This window comes from Scyliorhinus torazame, chromosome 13 (assembly GCF_047496885.1).
Source record: "Scyliorhinus torazame isolate Kashiwa2021f chromosome 13, sScyTor2.1, whole genome shotgun sequence".
In the NCBI taxonomy this organism is placed as follows: Eukaryota; Metazoa; Chordata; class Chondrichthyes; order Carcharhiniformes; family Scyliorhinidae; genus Scyliorhinus; species Scyliorhinus torazame.
In genome coordinates, this window is record NC_092719.1 from 120304638 (window position 1) to 120330895 (window position 26258).

The following is a 26258-nucleotide window of genomic DNA, read 5'->3' on the forward strand; positions in this document are numbered from 1 at the left end:
CGCACGGGGGTGGGGATAGGGACTGACGGGCGTTCACGTGGGCATGCGATGCTGACAGTGGTAGCCCCATCTTGGAACTCCGCTCCAGTGCTCGTCCTCTGCGTGCTTCTCGGTTTGTCCCTCGCCTCCGATTGGCAGTATGGGACCTGCAGCTCCGTGGCCAAGCTGTTCAAAGGCCAGCGCAAATCCGCTTGCACTCATGATGTGAAATACTGGTTGGGAAGTGGTCAGCAGTCTGTGACTGGGATGGATGCTGTTACTGGATAATGAGAGGGAAGCCAGGCCAGGTTTGTCGGCGTAGAAAAACGATAAAACAAGGACAGTCAACAGGTCTGACACATTTCAACAGTGGAAAAAACCTGTACAGCCATAACTTTGTTGCCACTCTCTGGAAACTAGGAAGTAAGTGCTTTTGTTGAGAATGGAGAACTCAATGACTTGTGTGTTAGGACAGCGCAATGCAGAAAGCAATATTGTGACATTGTATGTGTTTGACAAGTTACTTCATCTCCACTAAAGTCATAGTTTGTAAAGTCAAAACAAGAATGTACTTTTTCTATACTTGTTTAAATTTCGAAGACACGGGAACATATTTAAAACAAAGCTTGTGTGTAAATGTAAGGATCCGCATGTTCAACTGAAATTGTTTAAATTTTCAGTAGTAAAAAGTCATAAACTTGGAAAGATCAGGGGTGGGATTCCCTGATCCTGAGGCTAAGTGTTGACGCCTCATAAACGCCGTCGTGTTTTACGGCGTCAACAGGCCCGCAGGAGCAGCGATCCTGCGCCCTACGGCACCAGAGCGACCCGCGCAGCTCCAGCTGCCGATACCGGCGCGTCAAATGGGCACCACGGGCCTGCGGGCGCGAACTCGCGCATGCGTGCTAGTTGCCTTCTCCGCACCGGCCTCGATGCAACATGGCGTAGAGCTACAGGGCCAGACGCGGAGTAAAAGAGGCCCCCACCAGGAGAAGCCGGCCCGCTGATCGGTAGGCCCCGATCGCGGGCCAGGCCACGGAGGAGGCCCCCCCTCCCCCAACCAGGCCGCCCCCCGCAGGATGGACACCGAGGTCCCGCCGGGTAGGACCAAATGTCAACGGCGCCGGCGGGACTCGGCCTATCTTGGCGGCCAACTCGGCCCATCCCACACGGAGAATCGCTGGGGGTGCCGCGTAGAGCGGCCCCCAACCAGCGCTGCGCCGACCACTACGGGGCCCATGGCACCAATTCTCCGGCGACCGGAGAATACGGTGGACCAGCATCACGTGAATTGCGCCCCCCCCGGCCGATTCGCCAACCCGGCCAGGGGTCAGAGAATCCCGCCCCAGGTATTAGATATAAAGGTTCAAAGTAAAAAGAAAATGACGGCCGAGACCTGCCTTTAAATATTATTTTTTATTTTCTTTAAATAAATTCGGAGTACCCAATTCATTTTTCCAATTAAAGGGGCAATTTAGCGTGGCCAATCCACCTACCCTGCATATCTTTGGGTTGTGGAGGCGGAACCCACTCAAACACGGGGAGAATGTGCAAACTCCACACAGACAGTGACCCAGGGCCGGGATTGAACTGGGACCTCGGCGCCGTGAGGCTGCAATGCTAACCACTGCGCCACCGTGCTGCCCCGACTTGCTTTTAAATATGAACGATGGAATCTTTCTGCCAGAGGGAGCGGCAGAGAGAAGGTCACGTGCCTAGCACATTCACTGACGTCACGCGCCCGTGCTTTAGGCGTGAAATCGTGGAGGAGAGATTCCTCTATTTTGTAGCTGCCAGCAAGCAAGCAAGCAACAGGACTGTGGGAAGAGCTGAAGATGGATTATTTTGTAGTAATGATGAGAGGACCAGAGACACAGGCCAGGATCTGACAATTGGATCTGCTAGAGAGAGCTTCTCAAGAGAGTCCACGGTAGGACAAAGCAGTGCTGGTGTGAGCTGTACCCAGAGCTCCAGGGCCTCTGGAGAATAAACAATTAAGAAGAAACTGAAATCGGGAACAAATTAGTATAAAGAGGATTTCTGGAAGTATGGCGTTAATTGTGCCAATGCAAATCATGATGCAAAGCCTATGTGTGTTATATGCAGGGAAGTACTGGAAAATGGAAGTATTAAGGCTTCAAATCTTCAAAGAATTTTGAAGACTAAGCAGTTCGAGGACAAACCGTTTAATTTTACAGCTGAAGTCCTCACGCAGCGACCCAGCCTCCGCCATCTTTCCTGCTGTCAGACTGACCCATTCGCTCGACGGTGAACCTTCGCTTGCCTCCTTCTTCCTGATGTCTTTTTTCTGGTTCTTCGTCATCCCCCTCCTTCTGTATGTCGTCCTGCACCAGTTCATCCAAAAACTGCCCTGCGACCGGGTATTAAATTCCAAAAAACTGAGCCTCGAGCAGGAGCCACCTAACGTGCGACTTCCATCTACATGCCAACACCGGAAGTCCCATACTCTTGATGCATATATTATACTGTAAACTTTCCATTCAGAAATATGAAATCTGGAAACACCAGTTGTTGGGAAATATTTTGAGCAGACTCAGCATGGGCTCACCTGATCTTTGGACTAACGGTAAAACATGGTGGGTGCTGGTGGAGACGTGGTTTACTATGTAGCTTGGGGAAAATCCAGCATGCAAAACTGCAGTATGAGGTTACAAAGTAACTCCGATTCCCTCCATATGTTGTCTCTGTCTACTTCCCCATCTCTCTCTGTCCTTATCTCTCCAACTCTTATTCCATCTTTCTCATTTACGGTGTCGCTCTTTCCCACTGCCCCCTCCTTACTAGGGAGCAGACCCTAGTATTCCCAGGGTATAGTTATTTTTGTAAATTTTCACCATGGCATCGTGGAAAAGTGCAGCAAAATGCTAAAGTATGTTACGCATACAATATCAGAAACGGTGGAAATCACAGAAGATAGACTATTTGGATAAGTTAAATCATTTTAAAAAAATAAATGTTTATTAAGAGTTTTTAAACAAAATTTTCAACCATACAAACAAACCCCCCCCGTAACAAAAAGAAAAGAAAACTCGCATAGCAAGACATAAACATGGCAAATCAATATGATACAGAACTTTGTACATTGGATTCCTCCCATACATACAGAGAGAGCTAAGACGAGCAAGGAGGGGACATGAGAAGTATTTGGCAGGAAGGATCAAGGAAAACCCAAAAGCTTTCTATAGGTATGTCAGGAATAAGCGAATGACTAGGGACAGAGTAGGACCAGTCAAGGACAGGGATGGGAAGTTGTGTGTAGAGTCTGAAGAGATAGGCGAGATACTAAATGAATATTTTTCGTCAGTATTCACTCAGGAAAAAGATAATGTTGTGGAGGAGAATGCTGAGCTCCAGGTAAATAGATTAGATGGCATTGAGGTACGTAGGGAAGAGGTGTTGGCAATTCTGGACAGGCTGAAAATAGATAAGTCCCCGGGACCTGATGGGATTTATCCTAGGATTCTCTGGGAGGCCAGGGAAGAGATTGCTGGACCATTGGCTTTGATTTTTATGTCATCATTGGATACAGGAATAGTGCCAGAGGACTGGAGGATAGCAAATGTGGTCCCTTTGTTCAAAAAGGGGAGCAGAGACAACCCCGGCAACTATAGACCGGTGAGCCTCACGTCTGTAGTGGGTAAAGTCTTGGAGGGGATTATAAGAGACAAGATTTATAATCATCTAGATAGGAATAATATGATCGGGGATAGTCAGCATGGCTTTGTGAAGGGTAGGTCATGCCTCACAAACCTTATCGAGTTCTTTGAGAAGGTGACTGAACAGGTAGACGAGGGTAGAGCAGTTGATGTGGTGTATATGGATTTCAGCAAAGCGTTTGATAAGGTTCCCCACGGTAGGCTATTGCAGAAAATACGGAGGCTGGGGATTGAGGGTGATTTAGAGATGTGGATCAGAAATTGGCTAGCTGAAAGAAGACAGAGGGTGGTGGTTGATGGGAAATGTTCAGAATGGAGTTCTGTCACAAGTGGAGTACCACAAGGATCTGTTCTGGGGCCGTTGCTGTTTGTCATTTTTATCAATGACCTAGAGGAAGGCGCAGAAGGGTGGGTGAGTAAATTTGCAGACGATACTAAAGTCGGTGGTGTTGTCGATAGTGTGGAAGGAAGTAGCAGGTTACAGAGGGATATAGATAAGCTGCAGTGCTGGGCTGAGAGGTGGCAAATGGAGTTTAATGTAGAGAAGTGTGAGGTGATTCACTTTGGAAGGAAAAACAGGAATGTGGAATATTTGGCTAATGGAAAAGTTCTTGAAAGTGTGGATGAGCAGAGGGATCTAGGTGTCCATGTACATAGATCCCTGAAAGTTGCCACCCAGGTTGATAGGGTGGTGAAGAAGGCCTATGGAGTGTTGGCCTTTATTGGTAGAGGGATTGAGTTCCGGAGTCAGGAGGTCATGTTGCAGCTGTACAGAACTCTGGTACGGCCGCATTTGGAGTATTGCGTACAGTTCTGGTCACCGCATTATAGGAAGGACGTGGAGGCTTTGGAACGGGTGCAGAGGAGATTTACCAGGATGTTGCCTGGTATGGAGGGAAAATCTTATGAGGAAAGGCTGATGGACTTGAGGTTGTTTTCGTTAGAGAGAAGAAGGTTAAGAGGAGACTTAATAGAGGCATACAAAATGATCAGAGGGATAGATAGGGTGGACAGTGAGAGCCTTCTCCCGCGGATGGAAATGGCTAGCACGGGGGGACATAGCCTTAAACTGAGGGGTAATAGATATAGGACAGAGGTCAGGGGTAGGTTCTTTACGCAAAGAGTAGTGAGGCCGTGGAATGCCCTACCTGCTACAGTAGTGAACTCGCCAACATTGAGGGCATTTAAAAGTTTATTGGATAAACATATGGATGATAATGGTATAGTGTAGGTTAGATGGCTTTTGTTTCGGTGCAACATCGTGGGCCGAAGGGCCTGTACTGCGCTGTATTGTTCTATGTTCTATGTTCTAAATCAGTTTTCCGGATCATTTACGTATTTTCTTGCTCAGAAGCACCCTCCCCCCGAAAAAAAACCTTCCCCGTCCCTCCCTCTTTTCCCCCCCCCCCCACCCTGGGTTGCTGCTGCTGTCGACCAAACTCCATCTAAAGCTCCGCGAGATAGTCTAGGAATGGTTGCCACCGCCTGGAGAACCCCTGCACAGACCCCCTCAGGGCAAACTTTATCCTCTCCAACTTGAGAAACCCTGCCATGTCATTTATCCAGGCATCCACACTGGGGGGCTTCGCGTCTTTCCACACTAACAAGATCGTTCGCAGGGCTACCAGGGACGCAAAGGCCAGAATGCCGGCCTCTTTCGCCTCCTGCACTCCCGGCTCGTCCGCTGCTCCAAATAGTGCTAGCCCCCAACTTGGCTTGACCTGGACTTTCACCACCTTAGATACTGTTCCCGCCACTCCCCTCCAGTGCCGGGCATGACCAAAACATATAGGCATGGTTCGCCAGCCCTCCTCTATCTCTACTACGCTCCAGGAACCCCCTCCTTACCCTCGGGGTCTTACTCGCCCACACAAAACCCATAATGCTCCTGCCTACCCTCTTAAAAAAGGCCTTGGTGCTCACAATTGGAAGGCATTGGAATACAAAAAGAAACCTCATGAGGACCACCATTTTAATCGACTGTACCCTGTCCGCTAGCGAGAGTGGCAACATGTCCCACCGTTTAAAGTCCTGCTCCATCAGCCGCGTCAAATTAAGTTTGTGCAGGGCCCCCCAGCTCCTAGCTACCTGGATCCCCAAGTATCGAAAGCTCCTTTCCGCCCTCCTCAACGGTAGGTCGTCTATCCCTCTTCCCTGGTCCCCCGGATGCACCACAAAGAGCTCACTCTTCCCTACATTGAGCTTGTAGCCCGAGAAGTCCCCAAACTCCCTTAGGATCTGCATGACCTCCACCATCCCCTCCACTGGGTCCGCCACATACAGCAACAGGTCGTCTGCGTACAGCGACACTCGATGCTCCTCTCCCCCTCGAACCACCCCCCTCCATTTCCTGGACTCCCTTAATGCCATGGCCAAAGGTTCAATTGCTAATGCAAACAACAGGGGGGACAGGGGGCACCCCTGCCTCGTCCCTCGATACAGCCGTAAGTACTCCGACCTCCGCTGATTCGTTACCACACTCGCCACCGGGGCTCTATATAGGAGTTTAACCCAGCTAATAAACCCTCCCCTGAACCCAAACCTCCGCAACGCTTCCCAGAGATACTCCCACTCTACTCGGTCAAAGGCCTTCTCCGCGTCCATAGCTGGCACTACCTCCGCTTCCCCCTCCACCGATGGCATCATAATCACATTTAGGAGCCTCCGCACATTGGTATTTAGCTGCCTGCCCTTTACAAATCCCGTCTGGTCCTCGTGAATCACCCCCGGGACACAGTCCTCAATCCTCATAGCCAACACTTTTGCCAGCAACTTAGCATCTATGTTGAGGAGCGAGATTGGCCTGTACAACCCGCTTTGCAGTGGGTCCTTATCCCGCTTCCAGATCAAAGAGATCGTCGCCTCCGACATTGTCGGGGGCAGGGTCCCCCCCTCCCTTGCCTCATTGAAAGTCCTTACCAACAACGGGGCTAACAGGTCTGCATACTTCCTATAGAACTCCACCGGGAACCCATCCGGTCCCGGGGCCTTCCCTGCCTGCATGCTCCCCAGTCCTTTAACCAGCTCCTCCACCCCAATCGGCGCCCCCAAACCAGCCACCTCCTGCTCCTCCACCCTCGGGAACCTCAGTTGGTCCAAGAATCGTCGCATCCCATCTTTTCCCCCTGGGGGCTGGGACCTATACAGCTCCTCGTAGAAGGCCTTGAATGCCTCATTCACTTTCACCGCACCGTAGTTCCCCTTCCATCCTTGACTCCACCTATTTCCCTCTCTGCCATCCTCTTACAGAGCTGATGTGCTAGCATCCGGCTCGCCTTCTCCCCATACTCATACATCGCCCCCTGTGCCTTCCTCCACTGTGCCTCTGCCTTCCCTGTGGTCAACAGGTCAAACTCCGTCTGGAGACTTCACCTCTCCCTGAGCAGTCCCTCATCAGGGGCCTCTGCATGTCTCCTGTCTCCTCTTAAAATCTCCCCACTAACCTCTCCCTTTCCCTGCCCTCTCTCTTCTCCCTATGAGCCCTGATGGAGATTAACTCTCCCCTGACCACCGCCTTCAGCGCCTCCCATACTACTCCCACCTGCACCTCCCCGTTATCGTTGGCCTCCAGATACTTTCGATACACCCCCGCACCCTTCCTCGTCTGCCAGCAGTCCCACATCCAACCGCTACAGCGGACGTTGGTCCCTCTCCTCCCCCAGCTCTAGTTCCACCCAGTGCGGGGCGTGGTCCGAAATGGCTATGGCCGAATACTCCATTCCTTCCACTTTCGGGATCAATGCCCTGCCCAGAACAAAAAAATTTATCTGGGAGTAGACCTTGTGTACATGGGAGAAAAAAGAAAATTCTCTGGCCAAAGGCCTAGCAAATCTCCACGGATCTACTCCCCCCATCTGATCCATAAACCCCCTGAGCACCTTGGCCGCAGCCGGCCTCTTTCCGGTCCTAGATCTGGAGCGATCCAGTGCTGGGTCCAACACCGTGTTAAAATCCCCACCCATTATCAAGCTTCCTACCTCCAAGTCTGGAATACGCCCCACATCCGTTTTATGAATCCAGCATCGTCCCAATTCGGGGCGTATACATTTACCAATACAACCCCCATCCCCTGCAACCTACCGCTCACCATCACGTAGCGGCCTTCATTGTCCGCCACTATGTTCTTGGCCTCAAACGGCACCCGCTTCCCCACCAGTATTGCCACCCCTCTATTCTTCGCATCCAGCCCCGAATGGAACACCTGTCCTACCCATCCCTTCCTTAACCTGACCTGATCTGCCACCTTCAGGTGTGTCTCCTGAAGCATGGCCATGTCTGTCTTCAGTACCTTTAAGTGCGCGGACACTCGGGCCCTCTTAACCGGCCCATTTAGGCCTCTCACATTCCACGTGATCAGCCGGATTGGGGGGGCTACCCCCCCCCCGACTAGCCATCTCCTATTTTAGGCCAGTCCCGTGCCCGCGGCTCCCGCACCCTCCAGTCCCCCAGACGGGGAACCCCCGCCCCGACCACCTCTTCCATTTTCAGTTCCCCCTCGGTCAATGCAGCAGCAACCCTATTGTTTCCCCCCCCCCCCCTCCCCGCTAGATCCAAATCTAGCTCTTTTGCTCCCCCATGTACTTCCGTAAGTCAGCTGACTCCTGCTTCCCCCGCCTTCCCGTTGACCCCCCCCCCCCCCCGGTGTGGAAATCCGTCCTCCTCCTTGCGCTCCTCCACCCCCCCTCCCTAACACGGGAAAAAGCCCGCGCTTTCTGAGCCAGCCCCGCCCCCTGTGGCGCAGCTCCTGTTGCGGCCTTATCCCAATTCCCCCATCCCCGAGACTCACCTCCCTCCAGTACCGACGCCCACATTCCTCACTGTCCCTCCATCAAAAACTCTTCCCCCATACCCATCCATCGTCCCACCTGTGAAACATTCTTCACCCATATTTACAACCCTGTATACAGTCAACATCTCCCCCACAACCACAGTCCCTCAGTTCAAATCCAATTTTTCCGTTTGGATAAAGGCCCAAGCCTCTTCTGGCATTTTGAAATAGTGGTGTCGGTCCTGATACGTGACCCACAGTCGCGCTGGCTGCAGCATTCCGAATCTCACCCTTTTTTTATGCAGCACCACCTTGGCCCGGTTGAAGCCAGCTCTCCTCTTTGCCACCTCCGCGCTCCAGTCCTGGTAGACGAGGATCACCACATTCTCCCATCTACTGCTCCGCTCCTTCTTGGCCCATCTCAGGACACTCTCTCTGTCCGCGAAATGATGGAACCTCGCCACTATCGCCCTTGGCGGCTCGCCAGCCTTGGGTCACCTCGCCAGGACCCGGTGAGCCCCTTCTAGCTCCAGGGGGCTCGGCGAGGCCTCCGCACCCATCAGCGAATGGAGTATCGTGCTCACATATGCCCCAGCATCAGCCCCCTCCACTCCTTCGGGGAGACCTAGAATCCGGAGATTCTTCCTCCACGACCTGTTCTCCAGGACCTCAAATCTCTCGGCCCACCGCTTGTGCAGCGCCTCGTGCGCCTCCATCTTCACCGCCAGGCCCAAGATCTCGTCCTCGTTAGTTTTGTCCTTCACCTCTCGGAGCTCTACCGCCTGGGCCTTCTGGGTCGCCTTCAGCACCTCGATCGCCAACAGCATTGGCGCCAGCACCTCCTTTTTAAGCTCCTCCACGCAGCGCCTGAGGAACTCCTGCTGGTCCGGCCCCCATGCTGCTCGATCTCCGCCCTCCGGCATCTTGTTTTTTCCCCCTCGTTTCTGCCGCTGCTCCAAAGCCTCTTTTTCCGTCGCTCCACTTCTAGTCCCCACCATACACGACGGAAGGGGGACCTTACTTCACCTTCCCACACGGGATTTGGTCAAAAGATTTCTGTTGGGGCTCCTCCGAAGAGCCCAAAAGTCCGTTCTAGCGGGAGCTGCCGAAATGTGTGACTTAGCTCCGTATCGCCGCAACAGGAAGTCCAAGTTAAATCATTTTTATTACTGTTTATGTTTTATTACTGCTCGTTTCAGGTAAATATTTATATCTATGGTGTTTTCCGGTTCACCACGTTCGAACGAAGTCCATAATCCAAAAAGTTCCAAAATCCAGTAATGACTTAGTCCCAAGCATTCCAGATTGGAGAGGTTATAGTGTAATATCCTAAATTTTGGTGTAGAGGGCACAATTTAACAACTTGGCATTGAAACAAAACTTGTTAAAAAATAAATTTAGAATACCCAATTATTTTTTTCCAATTAAAGGGCAATTTAGCATGGCCAATCCACCTAATCATAGAATTTACAGTGCAGAAGGGGGCCATCGGTCCATCGAGTCAGCACCGGCTCTTGGAAAGAGCACCTTACCCAAGGTCAACATCTCCACCCAATCCCCATAACCCAGTAACCCCACCCAACACTAAGGGCAATTTTGGACACTACGGGCAATTTAGCATGGCCAATCCACCTAACCTGCACATCTTGGGACTGTGGGAGGAAACCGGAGCACCCGGAGGAAACCCACGCACACACGGGGAGGATGTGCAGACTCCGCACAGACAGTGACCCAAGCCGGAATCGAACCTGCGACCCTGGAGCTGTGAAGCAATTGTGCTATCCACAATGCTACAGTGCTAACCTACACATCTTTGGGTTGTGGGGGTGAAACCCACGCAGACATGGGGAGAATGTACAAACTCCACACGGACAGTGACCCAGGGCCGGGATTCGAACCCGGGTCCTCAGTGCTGCAGTCCCAGTCCTATCCACTGCGCCGCATGCCGCCCTTCCATTGAAACACGACTTGGAAGTATTGTGAACTATGAGCAGGATAGTGTTAAAATTCAAAAGGATGCTGGTGAATAAGTGGCAGATGACATTTGATGCAGAGACATGCAAAGTGATTCATTTTGTTGGGAAGGAGAGGCAATAAAACAGGGGATACAATTCAAGGGTGCTGGAGTAGAGAACCTGGGGGCATAAATCACTGAGAGTGACTGGGCAGCTTGAGTGTATGGTTTATAATGCATATGGGATCCTCAACTTCATAAATAGGAGCAGAGAACAAGGATCCTCAACTTCATAAATAGGAGCATAGAGCAAGGAAGTTATCATTAAACCTGGATAAAAAAAAGTTTGGCCTCTTTCCAGAACCTCCCGATTTTTGTCCCCCAAGTCCTTTTTTAGGAAAGTGAACGGTAGGATCTCTAGGTTTGTGTGGGCCGGGAAGGCGGGAGGAGGAGTTGGCATTGCCGAATTCGATGAACCTTTATTGGGCAGCAAACATTGCTATGGTTGGGAGATGGACAGTGGAGGAGAGATCAGTCTGGAGGCGGCGTCATGTAATGGTACCAGTCTGAGGGCATTGTTGTTGGCACTCCTTCCACTCTCGCCAGTCAGGTACTCCCAAGAGCCTGGTGGTGGTATCAGCCCTGAGGGTCTGGAACCAGTCCAGATAGCGCTTTGGATTGGAAGGCATGGCTTTGTGGTGCCCACTGGCCGTATGGCACGAACCACTCCAGCGTTGGGCCTACCGGAAGTGGCGGAGAACCGCCGGCGTGTTTCCTGCGCATGCGCAGGGGGTTTCTTCTCCCTGCCGGCCATGGCGGAGCCTTACAGAGGCCGACGCGGAGGGAAAGAGTGCCCCCACGGCAGAGGCCCACCCGCTGATCGGTGGGCCCAGATCGCGGGCCAGGCCACTGTCGGGGCCCCCCCGGGGCCGGATCCCCCTACGCCCCCCCGATGACTCCGCTAGCCGCCCTCCAAGCCAAATCCCACAAGGATGGACCATGTCCATTTCACGCCGGCGGGATTGGCCAGGAACATGCGGCCGCTCGGCCCATCGGGGCCCGGGGAATTGCCGGGGGTGTCGCTGCCAAGGGCCCCTGACTGGCGTGGCGTAAACCCCGCCCCCGCCGGCAGACCGGCGCCGGAGAATACGGCAGCCGTAGTAGGATTCACGCTGCCCCCCGGGGATTCTCCGGTCCAGCCAGGGGTGGGCGGGGGGGGGGGGGGGGGGGGCAGAAAATCCCGTCCAGAATGTATCCTGTATTTATTGGTTGGAGAAAAGTTTGCTACAAGAGCAAGAGCGAACGTATCAGTTACCAGAGGGAAATGGATATCTGCAGTTTCTGAACACTGGTGCTGCAGGACAAGCTTCTATCGGAGGATGCGATTTGGGAGAGCAGAGTGGCGGACATGTATGGGGAGTTGATGGAGAGCACCCCTGTGGAGGAGATTAGGCACAAGTGGGAGGAGGAGCTGGGAAGGGAGTTGGGGACTGGAATGTGGAGGGAAGTGTTACGGAGGGTGAATGCCTCCTCGTCATGTGTGAGGCTTAGCCTTATTCAGTTTCAGGTGGTGCACAGGGTCCACATGACGGTGTCGAGTTTGAGTCGGTTCTTCTTGGGAGTGGAGGATAGGTGTGAGCGGTGTACAGGGGGGCCGGTGAACTATGTTCATATGTTCTGGACTTGTCCAAAGTTGATGAGATTCTGAAGGGTTTTTCAGAGGTTATGGCAATGGTTTTGGGGACAGAGATGACTTTGAGTCTGGAGGTGGCGATATTTGAGGTGTCGGAGGATCCGGGAGTGCAGGTGGGGAGAGAGGCCGGTGTTTTGGCCTTTTGCCTCCCTGATAACCCGCAGATGGATTTTGCTGTACTGACAGGAGTCCGAGCTACTGAAGGCCGTGGTATGGGTGAGCAACTTGGTGGAATTCCTGCAGCCATTCGGGGGGTGGAGGAGGGGTTCGCTTTGAGGTACAAGTAGTTTATTGACTTCTTTAAGAGGACTAAGTCGTCAGCGGGGGGCGGGGGGCATTATTTGGTTTGGGATCATGGTCTCTGGTTGGGGGGGGGGGAATAAAAGGGTGGACAAAGAAAGTGTATGACAGGGTGGTAAGCAGGTGAATGGGTGGTCAGGTTGGGAGGGGTTTTGTGGCCGGGGATGGTTGGGGCTGGTATTTCCGTTGTCCTTTTGGTTTTTCAGTTTGCGGTTTCTAAATACTTTAAAATGCCTCCAATAAAATGTTTTTAAGAAAAAAACACAGATTGGCCTCATCTAGTATATCACATCCAGTTCACGCACCGCATTTTTGGAAGGATGTGAAGGCAAAACAAAATTTCCGACAATGGTTCCAGGGATGAGGAACTTCAATCATGTGGATAGATTGGAGAAGCTTGGGCTGGCAACATTGCAAGAGGTTGAGAGGAGATTGACAAGCCGTGTTCAAAATCATGAGGGGACTGGGAAGGATAGCGAGGGAAGGAACTGTTCCTCCTGGCGGAAGGGAAGGGGAAGTCCAGAGAACACTGATTAAATGTGTATGGCAAAAGAAACAAACGATGGCAGGAAAAACAATTTTAAGCAGCAAGATGTCAAGATCTGCCTGAGGGTCTGGCAAATTCAACATTAACTTTGAAAACATAACTTTCTGAAGAGAAGAACGTTGCAGAGCTATCGGGAAAGGACAGGAGAGTTGGACTAGCTGAATCGCTCTTCGAGAGCTAGCATGGACATGATGGGCTGCACAACCTTTTTCAGTGCAGTCACTGTTCTATGTTTCATTCTATAAAGTGTGAGTTGGGACGAATGGTCTATATCCCGTAAGCAGTTAAATCTAAGAATAGAGAATGAAACGGAGGAATGCTGGAGAAGGAAGTAGATGCGTGGCAAAACGAAAAATGGATATTAAGAAATTTCTGCAGCAAGTTTAATTACATTTACAGCAAATGTAGCATTTTCTTGAAACTTGTGGCAAACATGAATTTTTGCAAAGACAATGGTGGAGGGGTACAAGTAGTCCAGCAATTTGTGGTGATTTGAAAATCACGCTATAACTCTTTCTCAAATAAATTGATGGTTAATAATTGCATCATATTTAACCAGCGATATTTACCAACAACCCTGGGACATAATGTTGCAGGAAATGGCAGGCATGCAAGCCAGAAGAAGCCTCTCTCTGGTTTGGATCATGGAGTTGCAAACCAGAAACACAATCTAGAGGATCAGTGTGCATTTACAAAACAATGGGTTTTTCTTTTCTTTTACCCCTGTCCAGCCACACTGAATAATTCCAAAGTACCATTAGAGTTGATTAGAACACATTACCTGTCATTTCTAGTAAGGTAGGCTGGTGGTAACTGGTTTACTAATTGATAATGGTCCCTTTAGTATATCATCTCTGTTTGGTTTGAACAGTCTAAAGCACTGACTGTCATGGGTGTATCAGACAGACAGCTTAATTAAAACAAACTACTTCATCTGCATTGTTAATCTTCAGACGTCAAGAATGAAGGTGAGACCCACTTTAATATTGCTCAGAAAATAAATCTACGGCTTACTTATTTTTACTTAACCTTGAGAACTTGGAACCCTCTCTGTGCTGTAATTAAGGTCTTTGGAAAACAGACAAGTATGCAATGACACCACTTCTGTCTTCATGTGAAGTTAATATTCCTCAAAGCGAGGTCCGTGTCGATTTTGTCTCCCTAACCCAGAGATGGAAACACCATTTAGCGTATCTTTCTTACCCCTCCCAGAAAACTCAGCACAGCCCAGAGATGGAACTTGAGGTCTGCCTGTCTGCTTGGGCTATAAAAGAACTTCATCAGAACTTCCAAGCATCAAAGGACATACACATTGCACTGCTGCTGAGCATTCTATTGAGCTATACAGCAACTGTGAAGCGGAGTACTCGGAGAGTTGTGTTCATGGGCACATCATCGGGAGTTATCTTGTTTGAAAATAATACTGCCCAAATGCATAGTGGATATAGTCCTTTAAATATGAAACTGGTCTAAGTATTTGTAACGATTGAAGCAGATAGATGCGTGTTTTGAGCACACATTGAAAATACAGAGCCGTTACTATCTGGCTCGAGTCCGTATATTTTTCTTGCTTCCAGCCTGTTTTGTACTGTCTTCAATATTACAGTGGCACCTCAGTATTGAGTTTCATTCTGTAAAAAATAAGTAGATTAGACTTCAGTCCAAACTTCAAAACTCATCGATAACTTGTGGCATTATTCTTTAGCAGCAATCACTTATAACTGGGCTTTCCATTAAATTATGTCACCGCTCTTATTAAGTGTCCAACCAAAGCTCAGTTATATCCATGTTTTCAAATAATTAAAACTGGGAGTTCTAAGTATTTGCAATTAATTCAATTTATTTAGTTAAACATCGAATTACAACATTTTCATGGTTAAAGCAATTTAATCTTGCACAATCTCGGGGTGGGGGAGGGACAGGGACAGAGATCACTCTACACAGATGATCTGCTCCTCTACATCTCAAACAGAGGTGGGGCCCGCTCCCACTCTCCCTGGCAGGGAGAGTACAGACAATCAAAATGTCCAGGGTTGTGGAAATGAGGGTGGAGCCGTGCCCAAATGTGGCGGTCTTTGGGGTCTCAGACCAGCCAGATCTCTTCATGGGGAGGGGGGGCTGATGCCCTAGAATTTGCCTCCCTGATCATCCGCTGGAGAATCCTGCTCGGCTGGCGATCGGCAGCACCAATCAAGGCTGCAGACTAGCTGTCCAACATGGCAGAATTTCTCAAACTGGAGAAAATAAAATTTGACATCCGAGCGTTGGAAGAGAGCTTCCACTGGATGTGGAAGCCGTTCATCAACCTGTTCCAGGACCTGTTCGTAGCCAGCAATCAATAGAGTAAGGGGGAGGGAGGGGGTGGGCAAAGACACAAGGGATAAAGATGGAAGGGGTGGGTGGGGTGGGAAGGACACACAAGGAGATCGAGAAGGACAAGGGACTGAAACTGTCGATAGACATCTGTAAATACGCACCCGGGCCAATCTGGGAACTGCAACAAAGGTACGCTGCCTTTCAAAGGGGTGGTGTCACAGCCACAGCAGGAGGGAAAGCAATTGTATGCAAATATCTGTACTGTCTACCTGTCTTTTTACCTCCTTTTATTTCTTGCTCATTTTTGTTTTCCTGTCCTCTGGTTGGCACGGTTATGTAAAGTGTAACATATAACATATGAGTGGTGAAATACAAAATGTGAAAACAGAACAAAAACACTTTTTAAAAAAAGGTTTTGGCTAATGGAGCTTTGTTTGATTAAGCAGACTCCCTGTGGAGTTAATTAGATTTAACCTTAGTACGGTGATGTCGTTACTCAGTGGAGTTAAGGTATCAGGCATTTTTAGCAAAAGCAGGTCAGTGCCGTTCTGGATGAAGCTGTGACCACAGGTCAGGCAGATTGCTCTCTGCAGTTCAGTGAAAAGAGATTAACAGTCTTTAAAGCAGTGCAGACGGGTCTGAGAATATAGGGGTGGGGTTGGGGGTTGAAAAAAAATTAGAAACAGCTTCTGAAGACATACAGCCAGAGTTTCTGCATGGTTCTGACAGGAATCAGATCTAGTCTTTCAAGCAGCATCAAGAGATCTGTCTTTCTCATAGAACATCTCTGTGCAGCATATGTGCCATTGGTAGTGACAGTGGATTGAGAGCTGAGATGTGATTTCCCCTTGTTAAGTGGGAATAAAGATAGCAATTAAGGGTATTGTATTCACTGTATAGAATGGTATATTCTAAGGGGTAATTGTTACCAGTTATTTTCTGGTGTGATGTTAAAGATTTTAATACTGTGTTAGTAATAAAGATTATTTAATATACCATATTCCTATTTCCTTTTGTAATCACTCCTGGAGCAAGGTAGTCTTTCCTAACAGTCTTACAAAATGACAATAAAATATTGGGGTTTCTGACCAGTACGCTTGCCACTGGTGGGATCTGCTCTGGGATTGTAATAGGGCGGGGGAGGTGGAAGTGTGTCAGTGAAGAGGCGGGGGGGGGGGGGGGGGGGGGGTGGGGGGGAGGGGGAGGAAGGAAACACATCAGGGGCTAGAACCCATAGGGGGTGCCCAATGTTGAAATGAGGCTGATGATGGAGACCCCCGTTCACCCACTTCCCAGCTGAGGCCAGAGAAGAGACACGTTTCATGCTATTCCCTTGCCCTGGAACGTATGCCTGAGAAATAGCTCAGAAGTAGTCATTAATTGGCTTATGTAGGGCCCCTTTTAGAACAAGACCAACGGGTGGGAAGTGAGGGGGAGGAGAACGAGCGGTCTTGCTGTCCCACTGTAAAATTGGGGATAGGTCAGTGTGGGCAGGCAAGAGCCCAGTGCAAATGTCTCGAGAGAATTTTATGGCCACTCCCCACCTATAAACCTACCGGTGGAGGACATAGAATTCTGTCCATGGTGTCACATTTCCTTCCAATTTCTCTCCTTCCGTTTCTTCTCTGGGAAGTAATGATTCATGCCGGGGCACAGTAAGAAGTCTTACAACATCAGTTTTAGACTCCTAACTGTGCCCATCCCAGTCCAACGCTGGCATCTCCACATCAGGGACATAATAAGTTTAAGCACGAGTTTGGCCAGAACTGTGACTTCTATTCTCCTGATCCTTCACTGTGCCTTCAGTGGAAGATCAGTAAATCTGGGAAATAGGGTACGCACACTTTCAAGCAATTTTTGCAGAATTTCAGTTCTTAGTTGGTTAGAGCAACTGAGCAGAAATGGACAGTTTTGAAATCTATTTCACAAACATCCTAGTTCTGGGGGTAGCACAGTGGTTAGCACTGTTGCTTCACAGCACCAGGGTCCCAGGTTCAATTCCCTGCTTGGGTCACTATCTGTGCGGAGTCTGCACGGGTTTCCTCTGAGTGCTCAAGATCCTCCCACAAGTCCCAAAAGATGTGTTTGTTAGGTGAATTGGACATTCTGAATTCTCCCACTGTGTACCCGAACAGGAGCCAGAATGTGACAACCAGGGGCTTTTCACAGTAACGTCATTGCTGTATCAATTAATTGGAGGCCTCATGCAAAGATTGCTGTATTTCCCTTGCTGGAGTATGTGAATCATATGTAAAGGCCACATCAAGATTGACAATTATATCTTCAAGAACCTTCCAACAGAAGTATTGATGTATGAGCAATTAGGTACCAACTGTAAGCCATATATATCTAATTGGAAGTCTTTTGAACCGCCACTAAGCCCATTCTTTGGGGACGTCATTTGTACACATTTCACTGTACTTATTTTCTACTGCAATGAGAACTAACTAAACTTAGCTTTTAGTTTTATTACTTTATATCATTAATTTGTTAATAAGCCTGTTTGATGGTTAAAGCCCAAAATAAAATCATAAAGTGTTGATTTTCTCCTCTTGAAAATGAGAAACAACCCTGATCTCAAAGATCAATTTCCCAGACACATTATGAACGCTACCTGATAATCAGGCAATAAAAACACTCGCTCAAGAATAGGGATGTAGGGATTACCTCTTGAAATACAGGTCAAAGGTAAGTAGAACAAAAATAACGAAAACACAAAAACGTAGCTCTGGAGTTAATACAATATCAAAGAGGACATTAGTGTACATACCTTCATCAGGTAAAGAGGGGGCTGAGAGGAGCTCGGCACTATCAATTCTGTCTTCTTCATACAAAATAATCTTAGCCAGTAATTTCTTTTTGTGAGGGTTTATCTTGATACTTGAGGAAGTCAACATTTCTGTTGCAAACCAAATATACAGAGAAAATTAAGTGCTGCAACAGAACTGCTTGGGATGATTAATATCAGAGACAATGCACTACTCCTGCTCCCGAGCCTGAATTATAACGGGTTATGCATTCATATGCCTTGTCTTCAAGTATTGAATATTATGATGAAAGCAACAAGTTAAGGTGATTATTCACTTAGTTTGAAAAAAAAAGTGTTATCTGACTGACTTGATAGTCTAACGGAATTAAATAAATTTTTTGGTTTGGACACTTTATCAATATCAAAAACTTCCAGACCAGGCATAATTGGTTAGGTACAGTGCAATGCTATTTCTACTCTGCTTGTCGAGCAGTCTTAGCTCATGTAATGCTTACTTTGTGCAGCCTATTAAGTAGTTTCTGAGCTAATATGGGTCAGATTAGATCGAGTACAAAATATCTGCTACACAGGACAGACAGCCTCCAAGAAGGACCCATGAATGGTAGTGAGTAAAAGCGTCCATAAGAATGACTGCAGCTAATGCCCTCTGGGTTGATATGCCCCAAAACTCAGTTCACCTAGAATCTTTACAGTGAGCCGATATAGGCAATCTGATTTTCAGCTGGCTGACGGGTAGTTAGTCCCCAGAAGTCACAGAGATGCACATGCCATTGTACTCCACCACCCAGTCTAGCACATCATTTCCATCTCCAATATTTTCCTTTTGTTTTCCGGAGTGTGACAGCTTCCTTCTGCTGGACTCAGCTGATACTCTGCAGCTATGCTTGGTTCTTAATGTTGGCAGGAAAACATTTTGGCTAATGTGGTTACTGTTTAAACAGTACATATGCTGATGTAAATGCTATCACCTAAGACATCATTTGTGTGCAATGTTATCATGACATACATCTTTACTGGCTTTAGCCAGATGGCTATCCGGTGATCTTTGGTAAAAGAGACATACGTAAATGTTGGATTAAGATGAGCTGAAGCAGAGCAGAGTTGATCCCTAACCCCCACCACGGTTAAACATCACATTAATACTTATTACTTTGGCTTACTTAGATGATATACAGAAAGGCCACCGTGATTCATGGAACTGTGTCCCAATGCAAGACTTTCAGGAGGAAAATAGTGTGAAAATACTTTTAAAATATATAAGTAAAAATGTTTGGTTTTATAATGTTGGACACTACCTGGACTTGTACTTTCAGGCATTCCCAGTCGACATCCCGCAGACGATGTTGGATGCTCAAGCGCACATGTTGCTCCACCATATGGCTCATTGCCATGCAAACTTTGGCAAGAAATGCACCATGAGGGGAATTCCGAGTTTTCAGATTCTGAATTGATATTCAGTCTGTCTTGCATAAGAGAATCACCAGGGTTATAACAGCAGAGCTTTCTGGCTGGGTCTGTGTCACTGGCTTCTTTATAGTTGTTGGGATTTACTGTTCTATCTTTTGAGTCTGGATGAAATTCCCAAGCACCATTTGGTGCAGCATCAGAGTAATCAAAAGTAGTACAAAGCTTATCTGAGACATGGCGTCTTGCTGAAGACAATTCTTGAACAAAGTTACTACTCTTCTCCACAGGTTCCTGGCAGGCTTTACGATTGTCTGTATTGGTACACATTGAACTGTCTTCAGTTCCCTGGGACCATGAGCTGGAGTCACTACAAACACACTTGGATTTAATATTGCACATTTCACACGATGATTGCCCAAGAGATGCAGGCACGGGGTCAGAACCAAAATTCTCTGACTCATCTGATTCACATGGTATTTTCAGCAACTTTGCATCTGGCAGTTGTAGGGAGCTTTCTGGCAAGCCGCTGAAATTGTTTGAGTCCTGGGATTGTAAAGACTTTATGCAGTATTTGGGAGGTAGAAAAGAATAAAGGACCTCTGTATTTTCCTGTGGGCATAAAGCCAATTGATTTAATTTGCATGAAATGTCTTCTACCTCCTCAGGACAGTTGTGCACATTTTGATGCACATCTTGACTTTTTACCTGATGCTCAAGATTCTCCAGCATTGAATACACCTGTTAAAGAACACAGAATACATATCAAATTACCACAGTGAAGCATTATACTCATGAATGTGAGGGCTGTCAGTGCAGAGGAATGAAATACATTTTTTGTTGCATCAATCGCTGGCAAAATAATGTTTAATCTACCGTCTCTAATGTAAACTTGGCAAAATGCCATGGCTGTGTGAATGTATCTCTTTCCTCCAGCCATGAATCCAGAGATTACCCTTGCCCTGCTAGAACTCAGTGGAGTTAAACACAAAAATGAACATTTTATTACAAAAGAGGTTGAATCAAAGTCATTCTTGCAACTGATAACATTTGTGACAGTACAGATTTCTTCCCATCAGGGTTGTGTACATGCTTTGAAGCTCAAACACATTTACATGTTGCCAAACTTTTTTTCCATGGGCATCATTTTCAAATTTAAGAAACAACATTTTGCTTCAATAATTTTGCCTAGACTGGATTTGAAGTTGATGACATACTGGGGAGGGGTGGGGGTTCTGGTTGTACACAGGAAACCTGGATGTAAGTGCAGCTCTTTGTCGGTGGCATTTTATTTTTAAAAATATTTTTATTCAAGGCTTTTCAACAAAAATATAAAAGTACAAAATATCAAAAGAACAACCAAAGAGCATCAGAAGAACATCACATCAACCCAACAAACAACCCTAACCCTCCAGCCCCCCGAACACGGACCTCCAACCACGTCCTGCCTTCCCCGTTTTAACCCCCTTACCACCAACCCCACTGACCTCGCAATCCTCCTTGAAGAAATCGATAAAACAGTTTCCACTTCCGAGTGAACCCTTCTATCGACCCCCTTCTACCGATCAAGAGCGACCTTGATCTTCTCCCACTGCAGGAATTCTGCCACTTCGCTCACCCACAACCCTGCCTTCGGCGGCTCAGAGTCCCTCCACCATAACAAAATCTGTCTCTGGGCTATCAGGGAGGCAAAGGCCAATACATCAATACATTACCCCCCCCCCCCCCCCACCCCCGCGCCCTGGCCCCTCCGGCACTTCCAGGTCTTCCAACACCAATGATCGCCACCTCCGGACTTTGGAGCACCCTCACCCCGCGAACCTCGGACATAACATCTGAGAACCTCTGCCAGAACCCCTTCAATCTTGGACATGCCCAAACATGTGGATGAGATTCGCAGCAGCCCCCCCCCCCCCCCCCACGGAGCACTCACACCTATCCTCCACCCCCTTAAAAAACCTGCTTATCCTCGCCACCGTCATGTTGGCCCTATGCACCACTTTAAACTGGATGAGGCTTAACCTCGCACATGACGAGGACGCATTTGCAAAGCCTCAGCCCATGTCCCGGCGCCCACCTCCTCTCCCAACTCCTCCTCCCATTTGCGCCTAACATCCTCCATCAGGGCTCCTTCCCACTCCATCAGTTCCTTGTAAATATCCAACACATTCCCCTCCTCTATTTCGTCCTTTAACAGAAGCTGATCTTGCAAGGCCAGAGGCTGCAACCGCAGGAAAGACGGCACCTCTCTCCTCACAATATCCCAAACCTGCAGGTACCTAAACCCATTCTTCTTAGGAAGCTCATACAATTCCTCCAACTCCTCCAGCCCCGTGAATTTGTCCCTATAAACAGGTCCCTGAAGTACTCAATCCCCGCCTGGTACCACTCCCGGATCCTCGTATCCAATCTCGCCGTCACAAACCTATGGTTATCACAAATAGACGTCCACAACGACATGCCATCATTTTTACTGTCTGCACCCGCACTGCCAGTCAAAGGCAAAATATCCCGCCTCTTAAAATCTGTCTTCAAACTTCCGCTGGCGGCTAAGTCGCACATTTCGTGGCTCCCACTCGGGTGGGATCTTTAGACCTTTTCCCCCGATTTTTTAATCGGACCTGATTTGGTAAATTGATGGTAGAGGCAATTGTGGAGTGGATTCCTACATCAGTCCATGGAGAGGCGGACAAGAAGTGCTCACAAAGGAAGAAACAGACGAACAGAGAAGGCTTGTGCTTAAGCTGCAGCGGGAGAAAGCATGGCGGATGACCGGAGTCCTGGCTTGTCGACACAGCGGTCAACGGAGCAGCTGATGCAGTTTATTCAGCAGGGCTTTGCCAAGCAGAAGCAGGTATGCTTGGACCCGATTGAAGAATTGATTGCGCGGCTGGAACTTAGATTGGATTGTAGCCATGTGGGATGGCCACTTCCAACTAGGTGCAGAGGAACTCGCAAAGACTGGCGGGTAAAATGGACAAGCCAAGAATCATGCAGGCTCAGAGCTTGAAATGTATATTTGTCAGCAAAAGTCCAGACAGTATCGAAACTCCGTCCCATTAGCATGTTAATCAGGCCGATTAGCATTTGATGGCCCATCTTCCCCAAAACAAAGGACTGGTACTCAAGCAATCGGGACAGTCCCAGACATTTCGGCGCCACTCCCTGTTCAAGGGAAACGCAAACAACGGGGTCAATGGCCGCTTGGGACATGCCCAGCCATCCAGATCCCCGCCCACTTATTGGCTAAGGAATCGAACAGTGATCAGGGATCACCCAATTAGTAAGGCCCAAATCAAAGGACCGCCCAAAAGAGCACGAAAACCCCCCCAAGTATAAGAAGAAGAGTTTGCCATATGTTCGCTCTCTCTTGGCCTTGGTACCCCGGTCACGGTCATCGCCAATCGTAGCAATACCAGAAGCGAGTCCAAGTTCAACGCCCGCTACCAGACGGATGAGCCCAGCTGAGCAGCAGTTACCCCTTCGAACCAGAGAGATCCAGAATTGAACAGCGGCCACTGTTTTTTGACCTAAGCCGGGTGCCCGAAGTTAAGTACAGGTTGTCTTAGTCGATAGGTGTAGTTAACTAGTAGTGTTTATGTTGCATGACTAATTGTGTGTAAATAAAGTACCCTTGACAGTGAACTAACTAACTGGTGTTTGACTCTTTGATCGATAGCCGGTTGAAACTTGTGGGGGTATCATTCGATACCGGGCGACTCTAAGCATTCGGACATAGATAACATAGAAAGAAAGGCAAATTCACTGATTGCCCTAATTGGAACAGAGTCACAGAAAAGACAGAGTAAAAGAAACTCACAACAGTTATTGGCGACATCTGACGGGACTCGACCCAGAAGTGACCGTGTCACTCCGAGAGAACCCACAAAAGCATTTGAATTAGAATCCAGATTGGCAAAGTAAAAGAAACCACAAGCGAAACCAGTATCGATCAAACTTCCAGAATTCGGAAGTGTGTAATTTGCATGCGTACTAACAAAGGGCTATAAGGTAAACTCAATAGATTTTGTTGCGTGAACCGGAAAATAGCTTGAGCCGTACCCGTGTTTGCACCACCGCTTTATTCCCCCTTGTTCCAAATTTCCGGAAGTCAGAAGTATTTGTAGGGATGGCCATGAAGGCAATGGAACGTCTTATGCATCCACAAAAGCCCGAGGTCGCAGCGACCAATAGATCAGAACAGTGTCCTCTATGGGAAGAAGCGATCAGGAAGTACCTAAAGGGGAAAGGATGGTCCCTATGGTCTGAGTTTTGCGTGAATGAAGAGACAGGTGCTGGCAGCATAGGACCGATTTGGTGGGACACCCTGACCGAGATCCATAAGAAAAGTGTGACTAAGGTTCGTAAGCCGATGGCAATCATGTCCTGTCTGGCACAATTGCGAGGCACAGAGGAGGTCGTGAGGACGCTTCACGGACCCGGGTTCGAATCCCGGCCCTGGGTCACTGTCCGTGTGGAGTTTGCACATTCTCCCCGTGTCTGCGTGGGTTTCACCCCCACATCCCAAAGATGTGCAGGATAGGTGGATTGGCCATGCTAAATTGCCCCTTAATTGGAAACAAATAATTGGGTACTCTAAATTTATTTAAAAAAAAAGAGACAGAGAATCAGGCACAGCAGTTAAAGAAACAGTGCGATGATTTAAAAGCAGCCCTCCGAGCACTCCACAGTTGCACCACGGAACAGACACAGAGTTCGGTGGACCATGCCAAATGCAGGCAGCAAATTGCAAGGTTGCAATCCCTGCTATCAGTTGAAAATGGGTTTAGAGACACCTTTGGCCCACAGCTAGGCCAGGAAGACGGCCCCGATTGGCAGGAACTCAGTGAAACGGCCCAACGGTACGTAAGCGAGACCGAGTATCAAAATAGAGCCCCCCAGGCCCGAAACGAAAAGCACCCGCACCACCGACTGCACAGGCAGCACCCAACCCAATGAACCCCATTACCACGCAGCGCAGGGTTACCACGGAAGGCCAACCCGATTTTGTATTCACCACCCCATAAACTATCACCCAGTTACGAGACGCCCGCGAGAAGATAGAGACTTTCCACCCCACATCGGACCCACATCACTTTTTCGAGTGAGTGAAACAACAAACCCTCATGTATGGTTTAGACGAGCCAGAGCAGGTCAAGCTCATAGTTATGTGCTTGGACCCCTCAGTTAGTTCAGCCCTTCCCGGCCCACAAAATGTAGGAGGAGGTAGCCTCCACGAAATGAAAACGGCCATTTTAGACACCATAGGATATAACAGAGGAGACACGGTAGACGGACTCAACCGGTGCAGGCAGAAAAAGGGAGAGCATCCAACAGCGTTTATTGGACGCCTTAGGATCCATTTCACTGTGGTATTTGGTGAGTTAGCCCACGCCCATTTATCAGAAGACAATACTGCCAAATGGATACGTTAGTATCCCAGGCCACAGAGGCAGGACAGAAAGCATGCGCCAGTTATGACCCCTCAGACCCAGCACACAATGAAGTGTGGGTTCTGAAACGATTGTCCAGAGCTTGGGAACAGTCTATACAGAAAAAGACAGAGCAGGAGAGAGTAGACTCCACAATGAATCCCGTAAGGGCACACCAAGACCCCACATGGGTAAATGAAGGCAGAGGTGCAGCGCAGCACCCCAAGACACAGGAATGCAATAATTGTGGACAGAAAGGACATTACGCCCGCGAATGTCAAGCCCCCCCCGAAGCAACAAAGGAATCAGCACCCAAATGCCCCCCCAGAAACAATACCCAACCCATTCACAGCGTTAGCGCCTGACCAGGTAATTCGGCCACGAGTGGCACCGATTGACGGGTCTGCGATACCCTTTGGGATAAGTCTGGAAGACAGCAGGCACAGTCCGGGGACACCCCGTAGAGTTCCTTTGGGTCACAGGAGGGTCCCGAACCACGTTAAACTCCTCCATCATGTTCCAGAAAGAGATATGGCCCACTACGGATACCATTACCCTTAGTGGCTTTACAGGTCACCTCCAGCAGGGACACAGCACAGCCCCTGTGGACATACAGCTCAGTAATATTCGGACAAAACATTCGGTTGTTTTAGTAGACTTGCCCCAGACAGCAGAACACATCCTAGGCATCGATTTCATGAGCGCACAGAACCTTTCATTCGACCCAGTCATTCGATGTATATGGAAAATGGCTAGAGCAGCGCGAGCGTCCGCCACGCTCACAGTAGGAGATTATGCCCATAGAATCAGCTCAGTAGGAAAGTACTGGTTTGATCCACAAACCATTACCATAGACAAAGCGGTTAGAGAGGTCTTAAAAAGACATAAGACAGCATTTGCCCAGCACAAGCACGACTGCGGCAGAATCCCAGGTGTAGTAAACATTACAGGTCCTGATCCCAAGCCCCAGAAACAGTACGCCTTCCCCCAGCAAGCCGAGGGAGAGATAGCCAAGGTTATTCAAAGTTTATTGAATCAAGGCCCGTTTCGACCCGTTGCATCGACAAATAATGCCCCGATTTGGCCAGTAAGAAAACCCGATGGATCATGGCGACTGACCATCGACTACAGGGAATTGAACAAAGTAACCCCCCTAGCAGCCCCCACCGCTGCCACAAGTCCCGAGACCATGTTGAGACAGGGACTCCAGTCGAAATTTTGGTCCGTACAACTGGACAAAGTATGCCAATATAAATTTGCGTTTACCTTCCAGGAACAGCAGTACACGTGCACGTGCCTTCCACAAGGCTTCCACGACTCCCCCTCCATTTTTCACAGACAATTGGCAAACGGATTATCTAAATTTTCTCGCCCTGAATGCCTTGTTCAGTATGTGGACGACTTGCTCCTACAGACTG

The 26258-nt window shown here is 48.7% G+C and overlaps 1 protein-coding gene across 1 annotated transcript in view; it reads right to left on the minus strand.

Moving 5' to 3' along the window:
* Positions 1 to 13273: 13273 nt before the first annotated feature.
* Positions 13274 to 26258, minus strand: part of LOC140388258 (interleukin-1 receptor-associated kinase-like 2) — a 133262-nt gene continuing 120277 nt past the window's right edge. The window contains exons 12-14 of the mRNA XM_072472115.1: positions 19300 to 20149; positions 18005 to 18133; positions 13274 to 14549 (exon numbers count right to left, since the gene is read on the minus strand). Coding sequence (XP_072328216.1) covers positions 14545 to 14549; positions 18005 to 18133; positions 19300 to 20149 — 984 coding nt within the window. The 3' untranslated portion in view covers positions 13274 to 14544. The remainder of the gene's footprint in view (positions 14550 to 18004; positions 18134 to 19299; positions 20150 to 26258) is intronic.